The sequence below is a fragment of the Mustela nivalis genome (assembly GCF_964662115.1).
Source record: "Mustela nivalis genome assembly, chromosome: 6".
Lineage (NCBI taxonomy): Eukaryota > Metazoa > Chordata > Mammalia > Carnivora > Mustelidae > Mustela > Mustela nivalis.
The window spans coordinates 72312835-72322079 of NC_139025.1; the positions used below are offsets into that span (position 1 = coordinate 72312835).

The 9245-nt window shown below is 41.8% G+C and overlaps 1 protein-coding gene across 2 annotated transcripts; it reads right to left on the reverse strand.

Moving 5' to 3' along the window:
* Positions 1-702: 702 nt before the first annotated feature.
* On the reverse strand, positions 703-8657 carry NGDN (neuroguidin). 2 transcript variants are annotated; one of them, XM_082734927.1, is made up of 11 exons: positions 8606-8657; positions 8218-8277; positions 7531-7602; positions 3771-3908; positions 3433-3517; positions 3297-3349; positions 2931-3054; positions 2667-2835; positions 1533-1689; positions 1331-1388; positions 703-881 (listed from the first exon to the last, which is right to left on the reverse strand). In XM_082734927.1, the coding sequence occupies exons 1-11, from the start codon at positions 8624-8626 to the stop codon at positions 862-864; spliced, it is 957 nt and encodes a 318-aa protein (XP_082591053.1). In that variant the 5' UTR covers positions 8627-8657; the 3' UTR covers positions 703-861. The 2 variants fall into 2 exon arrangements, with proteins under 2 accessions (XP_082591053.1, XP_082591054.1); XM_082734928.1 differs by having other exon boundaries at positions 7531-7626; positions 8606-8632.
* Positions 8658-9245: the final 588 nt, after the last annotated feature.

The window sequence follows — 9245 nt, forward strand, 5'->3', positions numbered from 1 at the left end:
TTCTATGGGATTCTCATTCTTTTGGTTTTCAAACTAGGAATATTCTGTCTGCCTATTTTTGGCACTCCTCTGTAAGCTCTTTGTAAAAGTACTGGCCTTTACTGACTGGTAAACTAGGGCCTTAGTTGAGGGAGGGTCAAAGGCTACAAAATATAAGACTATGCTGATTCTTCACACTCTTGTCTTCTCATTCACTCCGCTATTCTCTCCAGATTAATTCTTTAACTGACCAAAGATCAGCTCTATGTTTATACTATTTTAGAAAGAAAAGAAAAACAATCAAATGCGGAGAGAAGAGAAACTTGTGGACAAGGAAAGGTTCTACATAGCTTTTGCCAGAGTCAAGCACCAAAAGTTTCCAAAACCACTGATGCCATCTGGTGGCCAGCAAGATACAATAACAAAACAAAACCCACATATTTAAGATGCCTTGAATTAAGTTATAACAAATCATACATGAAATTGGGGCAATGTGGGTTGAAAGAGTTGATTATACTACTCTAATCCCCCAATATTTTCTGTTAAATGACCAACTTACAGTCTGAGGAAAATATACTATCAAAGGAAACTGTATAGAGCCAAACTTCTCTCACTGCCCCCCCCCACAAAATTTCATCTTTCCTCTTTCCCTTTTACCACCCTCTCACCAAAAATACTCCATACCCAGTGAGTCCAGACATACAATACATGTGCAAAAGGGGCTTCAATTCATAAGTAAAATCAATTTTATTAATAAAGATCTTTCCATATGTCCAGAGCAAACAATGAATTTCAAGGAAAAAAAAAAAAAAACCTACATACAGTGAAATTAGAAGTATTCCAGGAAGACAACAAATACAAGATAAACATGTACACCCACAATCACCGCCGCCTCCGAAAACCTGAAAGGAAGGGAAACCAAGAATGAGGCAAAGGACAGTTGGAAAAGCCGAGGGGACAAGAAAAAAAGAACACTTAGAGAGAAGGGCTCAGGAAGGGCGGGTCCCCTGGGCAGTACTCTCTGCATCTTCCCAGGACAAAAGACTAGAAGTAGGAATGAAACTGAACCATGATAACGGTTCCTTCAAGTGGTACTACCACAGTTCTACTGAAGGAAGCCTGCATACAAACTGTGGGATCTTAGAGACAGAATCCAGAAATCTTGTTTGTGAATGATGCTGATTTTCAGCTTGACAAAGAATTAATGAAGCCCACCTCTGAAGAGTTGAATGCCCAGTCAGGAAGAGATACTAGGGGGATTGGTGAGACCTAGGAGGGCAAATCCGGAGAGCTGACATCCCAATCTGTACTGCCCACCCTGCGCTTCACCAAGTCCTAGCCATTAACTGACCTTTTTTCTTCCGACCTTTCTTTGGTATCTTCTTCCGCTTCTTAACAGGATTCTGATCCTGGAGACAGATGGAGAAGTGAAGGAATGGTGGTGTACGTTCAAGGGTTAGCATCCCTTCCTGCATTCCGCATGGTAATGAGCCCCACATCCACCTGGCTGAAATCCAGAAGGCTATCTCCCACCACTGTACCCACAACCTCACCTCATCAAGATGAGGGGCTCCTCCTGTCAAAGCACTGATGTCACTGAAGTGTGTGAGGGAATGGAGTTGTGAGCTCATGACATTTGCCCGTTTCCGCCGTCCTTTCTCACGTTTACTGACACTTAAACGCACCATCATGCTCTCCTCATAGTTAATCCTGCCGCAGAAACAGTTTACAACATGTTTAGTCCATACACACAGAAAGCTGCAGCCAAAAACCCGGGCCCAGGTATTTACTCACCCCCTGCTCATACAGTTCTCAAGAAATTTCACAGCAAGTCAATGGAGTATTTAAGAGCAAACCAGATGTCTAGTATCGTGCTTCTTCAATGAAATGTTCTTTATGCTAGAACTTCCCTCTTCCCTAGAAATGAACTCACAGTCCATCCACAAGAATACTTAAGCTATTATACTAGAAACCTCTTCTACTTGACCTTCACAAATAGGATTCCCTACATGGGCCCCTTCACTCAAATCTATCAACAGAGATTGCTGCCAAGGCAAAATTGGTGAGTCTGTATTCGTTATACAATTCCTTTTTTGCTTTTCTTCCCTGAACTTATCACTCCCAATGCCATTTTAGAAATCTGACTTCATTGCCTTCTGAACAAAAATGAGAACTGTGATAGCAAAATACAGAATTTCTAAGCCCCATAGAGTGGACAGAACTGCACATATTCCTCTTCCTATAGCATCTGTTCAGCCTAAACAGTTGGGAAAAAAAAACCATTCTTTCTCTATTCTGTACTTAACCCCCCTCATTCTTAGAAACCATCAGCCTGGGGTGTGCCTGTGTGGCTCAGTTGTTAAGCATCTGCCTTTGGCTCAGGTCATGATCCTGGGAACCTGGGATCAAGCCCCGCATCGGGCTCCCTGCTCAGCAGGAATCCTGCTTCTCCCTCTCCCACTGCCCCTGTTTGTGTTCCCTCTCTCACAGTCTCTCTGTGAAATAAATAAATAAAATCTTTTAAAAAGGAAAAGAAAAGAAATGAAACGAAACAAAACCATCAGTCTTTCACTCCACTTTCTCTACAATGTGAGTTCCCTTGGTACCAGACTTAATCGCATTCATCCAAAACATAAGGACAGCTTTCTATGATGTAGAAAACAATTTCCAACTGCAAGGACTCAGACCTGTGTTGATCCTCTTGACTTTGGCGAGTAACATGAGGATGCCGAGCATCACGGATTTCCTCTGGAGCATCTGAGTACTGCTCCTTCAGTTCACGAATGACAGAGCTGCTCAATGCCCGTTTTTTGGCCCGTTCTAGACGTTTCTTCTCCCTCTCAGCTTCTGTTTCATCTATGAAATAAAAATCAGCAAGGGTTATCCCAGAACAGAGAAAAGGGAAAGAGAAACGCAATTTATGCTGAGGAGGCAGCAGTCACAGTTAATACCATAATGTACTGGAACCAAGCGTGGTGGAACATATTTCTTAACCGTTCCTTTTGCAGATTTCTTCCCTGAAGCTGCAGATTGGCCTTCTTGGGCTTCATCTTCTTCCTCATCCTCAGAGCTCAACTACAAAAGAACAAAATGCCCATAAACTTAGGAAACGTTAGACAATAAGAAAAACCAAAGCTAGAGTAGCCTGGGGAGGTGGGAATATAAACAAAAGTAAGAAAGGAAAACATCATACTCTAAATTCTAAGGCACAAGATGGAAGTCAACAGTAGTAAGAGAATCCCAGGAGATCTGGGATCACCACGAGGCTCATTCAGGCTTAGAGTCCTCAGAAAAACTGGGATAATGCAACTCCCTACCTTGCTCATCATATTGCTGGGATGAGGCTTAAAACGGAGTGGGTCATTCTCACCTGAAATAAAAAACCCAAAATATTTTCTAAGATTTAGAAATTTATGACAGTCCCCACATAACCTCATAGCTTCTACCACTTACTGAGGCTGCCCGTCACCGCAGTCTTGACTAGTTTGTCAATCTGATACTTCAGTTTTTGGTCCAAGGGACGAAGCTTTTCCAAAACCTATAATGTGATTAAGTAGGATTACATTCCCTTCCCAAAATTAAACATACATCAGAGTCTCTCTATATATTAAGTTGCCAGATAAGGAACCAGAAATATTGACAAACTAGAACAAATGAATGAGAAAACAAGTTTTTTCATTTGGTTCCTCACTTAATCATGGAAACACCCACTTAAATGAGAGCTATTGTGTGACAGTCCTAGAGTTCAGGCTGTGGAAACCTAGAACACTAAGATGCCAAGTGCTTCATACCGTGCGAATCTCCACCAGTCTCAAAACTGCAGGATGTCCCTGAAGAGACCCTCCTGAGGCTTTGTTCAGGATGAGATGGGTCAAATCCATAAGGTACATGAGCAGTAGCTGGTCTTTTACTTCCAAGAGGCTGAGACCCTGAGGTGAAAAACAGAGTAAGAGATGCAAATTCATTTTTAGCTAGAAAATCAGAAGGAAGGCATAGGTTAAACAGAATAATTTTTTCCAAGTTCATGTTTTTCCCAATCAGTTCCTGTAAGGTATCTGGAGTAGTCTTAAGGAGGTGACTCTACCTTAAATGGCCCCAGCAACAACTATGCTAACATGACAGAGACAAACTTGAAAGAATTACTGGAAGACAGTAAGAACAGAAAAATCAATAAAGCAGCCCCCAAAATAACAATGACATGGTTTCTCAACCTCAGAGCCAGTGACATTTGGGAAGAGGCAATTTTTTGTTTGGGAAGGCTGTCTGGGCCCTGCAGGATGTTGAGTAGCATCCTTGGCCTCTACCCTTCAAGAGCCCTGTGAATTTTGATAATCAAACTGTCTCCATACAGTGCTGAATCTTAAGTTAATTTAATGAAAAGAATTATTCATTTTAACCCCATACAATGGAATTATGCAATACAGTTAAAAACAATAATCTACATATATAGACTTAACTGGACTTAATTCCATGTCAGCACACTTTCTGCACTATAATATGCTTCCAATTAAGGCAGGTTAAGTATGAGGCACACATTTTATTTTACCTTTTTTTTTTTTTAACTTTACTCATTTATTAGAGAGAGAAAGACACACACACAAAGAGAAAATACGTGCACAGGAGGAAGGGGAGAGGGAGACTGGAGTCAGATACAGGGCTCGATTCCAGGACCCTGGGATCATGACCTGAGCTGAAGTCAGATACTGAACTGACTGAGCCACCCAGGTGCCTCCACACATTTTATATAGAGAGAAATCTGTGGAAGATAACATGCTATTAACAACGGCTACCCCTGGGGATGGAGATGAGGAAAAGGAAGAAATGGAGTGTGCACACTGTGAAAGCATTTTCCCATCAAGCATTTACCACTTTTACAATAAAAGAAATTCCCAAACATATACCCCAGAAGTTATCTCAGATTATGATTACACTATCTGAAAATTTTCCTTTTGTGGTTTTATGCATCTTCTAAACTTTCTAAAATTAAAACACGTTATATTTACAGTCATAAAATCAAGCAAACATTATAGGTGTTTTTCTTTTACACATGAGAAAGTAACACATGAGCAGACTTAAGTTAAAAATAAAAAAAAATCTGTGATGACATAAAATGGAACTGTAAAAGTCCACAGCCCTGGGAAGACTATTTCAGAGAGACTACATATTCTACCTATGACTACAAAGTATTAGGAGTAGAGCTGGGATTCAAACTCAGCCTAACACCTAAGCTCTAGGTATCTTTAAACCAACATGCAAAGCTCTTGAGATCAGTACTAGTGTGATAACAGAAGGAGGAGCAAAGATTTTAAAGACAAACAAAATGAGTTTAAGTTCTGAATCAGGCATTTGGTAGTCAAATAGGTATGTCACTTAACCCTATGACCCCAGTCTCCTCATTTATAACACATACAGTATTTCCTTCCCCAAAAAATAATTATGAGGCTTAAATATAATAAAAAAGAGGAAAGCACTCTGTAACCTGTAAAGCGCCTCGTAAGGTTTTGGTCCTGAGAGATAAGTTACTAAGTATCTGTTCAATGAGTAAATATATAGTGATTTAATATAAGTTTTTTTTTTTTTTCTGGGTTTTTTTTTGTAATGTGTCATGTGATCTTCTGACTGAGCCAGCCAGGTGCCGCTCTAGTGAGTGATCTAATAAATACGCTGGCAGTGCAGAACTAGCCAAGAATTTGAGAAGCAGGTTCTTCTGATGAGCTTGGACATTCTAAAGTTCAAACTGAGTGACAAGCATATAGAAAAAACAACAAAAAGAAAACACAAAGATGAAAAAATAAAAATAGCTAAAAACAAAACTGCATGATGAGAAAGAAAAGGCAAAAACGAAATATATTAAAAATTCCATTAGCTGTAGGGGTGCATGGCTGGCTCAATCAATGGAGCATGCAACTCTTGGTCTCAGAGTTGTGAGTTCAAGCCCCATGTTGGGTGCAGAGATTACTTAAGAATAAAATCTTTAGGGGCACCTGGGTGGCTCAGTTGGTTAAGCGTCTGCCTTTGGCTCAGGTCATGATCCCAGAGTCCTGAGATCCAGGCCGAATGAAGCTCCCCACTTAGTGGGGAGTCTGCTTCTCCCTCTCCCCTCCACTTGTGTACTCGCTCTCAAATAAATAATCTTGGGGGGAAAAAAAAATAAAATCTTTAATTGATCTCAGCTCAGGTCTTGATCTCAGGGTCACGAGTCCAAGCCCCACTTTGGGTTCCAACTCCACTGGGTGTGGCACCTACTTAAGGGAAAAATAAATCCTTCAATGTCTCTTACTAATAAGCTACCATAAAGATTCCATACTTTTGTTTACCTATGGAATTTTTTGCTCAAATAATACCTTAGAACAAAAACTCAATATATAAAACAGGTAATACCACAGTTTTCCAGTTCAAGCAGGTATGAATGACCCAGAGCCCTCCTTCTATACTACTTCACATCCAATGATCCTTAAAAAGGTTCTACAAGACCTTAATTTGAAAACTACCATATTTCAATTTTTTAAAAAAGATTTTATTTATTTGAGAGAGAGTGCGCAGAAGGGGGAGAAGCAGACTCCCTGCTGAGCAGGGAGCCCAAAGCAATGCAGGACTTGATCCCAGATCCCCAGAATCATGACCTGAGCCAAAGGCAGACACTTAACCAACTGAGCCACATAAGCGCCCTACCCATATTTCAATTTGAATATACACACCATTTCTGTATTTTAACATCTCTGAAGTCAGGATGTATCTTTTAATCAATGATATCTTAAATTATAGATTAACAGACCGCATTTTAAGTATACAAAATAAGTGGTATGTTCCCAGTGAATGGCATCTTAGATTAGAGGAAATAACAGTAGTAAATCCTCAGATGGCCTACAAAGTTCTTCACAGAGCGACTACTTTTCTTTTCTTTTTTTATTATTTTTATTTACATAGAATGTATTATTTGCCCCAGAGAGTGACTACTTTTCTAGTGTTATTTCCTACTCCCCGTCCCATCCCCCAACACACTGTATAGCCAACCACATTAAAGGACCTCCTTCCCCAGGATATCACCATGCTTTCAGGTCTCTGTGCCTTTGTACATGCTGTTTCTTTCTGTTCCCTGGACTCTTATTTATTCTTCATAATCCATCTTTTCTGAGAAGCCTTCCCTCACTTCCTCTGCTCTCTGGCACTGTGAAGTGACTGCTCTTGCTCAAACCTATTGCTCTTATCTGTTTTCTCCACTAGACTTCAGCACGGAAACTGGATCTTACTCATCTTCGAAGCTCTAACACTTAGGACACATAAGACACTCAATAAACCTATGATAAAAGAACTGTGGAAAACAAGACAGAGGATATTAGGTCTTCAAATATGTCTTTTTTTTTTTTTTAAGATTTTATTTATTTAGAGAGACAGAGAGAGGGAATACAAGCAGGGGGAGTGGGAAGGGAGAAGCAGGCTTCCCTCTAAGCAGAGAGCCTGATGTGGGGCTCGATCCCAGGATGCTGGGATTATGACCTGAGTCGCTTAGCGACTGAGCCACCCAGTTTCCCCTCTTCAAATATGTCTTACCTTCTCTGTAGGATAGGCTCTAGCTTGAACTTTTTTTGTCAGAGCTTGTATTTGTGCAGTTACAGCCATCGCCTGAAATCAGTTCAAATAAAACAGCTGAGGAGAATACACCTAAGTCATCTCTGTGACCTATGAAGGGCATAAACTAAACCATGACGCCTAAAAATCATCAGCAACATTACCTGAAATGTAGCACTACCTTCTTTTCAGTTCTGGGAAAGTATAGCAGAGATGGTTTTTGATACTTCATCAAAAAGTGCAAAAAACTTTCCACCTTTTCTTAAAGCTACAGAAACCATCATACCAAACCATGGGGGAAGGGATGGGAACTGGGCCAGTGGTGGGGGGAAGGGTGCTGTACCTTTATCGGTACTGGATGAACTTTCAACCAGTACACCTAGGTACCCTAAGGGCAAATCATACCACTTTTCCCAGCACTAGTTTCCTTAGCTATATAATAGAAAAGGAAATCATTCAGACGACTTCTTTTTGGAGTTTTCTGTATTGCTTTGGATGCAGAAATTACTTTAAATTCTAGTCTGAAAAGGTTTTCATTAAGTCACTTGGCTCTCAAAGTATTTGCTATCATTCAATACATGCCTTCAAACGACCACAGTTTGGAGGTGAAGCACACAAAACCAAAGCCAATTCTTCACTAACCCGTCCCAAAGGGGTGGTATGACTCACCTGCTCCTGAAGGTTCTTCAAAAGTGTGACAGCACCTGGCAGGTCTGACTCCAGCACCTCCTGTGAGAGGGAGAGATAAAATAAAAGCCCTTCTTTCCTCAGGATTATGAGAAGATTTGGGGGGGTGGAAAACACTCTCCTTCAGACACCCCATTCTTCCGACTTTCCCACTCCAGTACACATGCAGCCTTGCTTCAAAGCCGGCCAATCCTCCACATTTCTAAGAGAAGCGGTAGCTTCACCTCCGTCACCCTACTCCTCCTCTCGCCCCGCTGTGCCAAGCAAGCTGCTTCCTTTCATCACTCCCTTCCTTCGCGCCAATAACTTGCCCAGGGCAGCTGAGGGTATAGGAAAATCCCACAATAGCAACGCGAGGAAGCAAACTCACTGGACTACCCGGCGCCGCCATCTTCACAAAGCCTGCCTCTTCCGGGGCGGTACCTTCTGAGCTAACATTGGGCGATAGACTTGATAGACAACAGCCGCTTGGCAATCGAAGCCAATAGGAATAGTGATATCTCACTTCCGCCCCGAACAGGATGTGCGGGATTGGAGCCACATCCAGCCAATAGAATGGAAGAACTGACTATCTTCGTCAGATTTAGGGAGCGATCTAATGACGTAAAAATGCTCGTGGAAATGGACGCGTGATTAGTCGATTGTATAGAATGTTTGGAGCTAAACCAATATAAAACTAGCCAAGTGACTGATAGACAATTAGAAAGGCCCAATGGCAAAAAGACGTTTGCAGAGCCGACTGAGAACGTATTGGCTTCCCGGATGCCGCCGTACCCAGTCTTTCATTACTCTGCTTGCGTGGCCACAACTGACCGCTAGGTGGCAGTCCTCGGCTTCTCTCTGAGGTGGCTGGGTTACGGGTCCGCGGTAGCGCGCCGCTGCTCCAATGCAGGTCGCGCGAGATTCCTCACAGACCGCACGATATCCTTCACAGACCGCAAGGGCCCTGGATCGACCTTGTGTCAGTGGAGTTGTGTGACCCTGGAGAGGTCACTCGGTCTCTGAGCCTT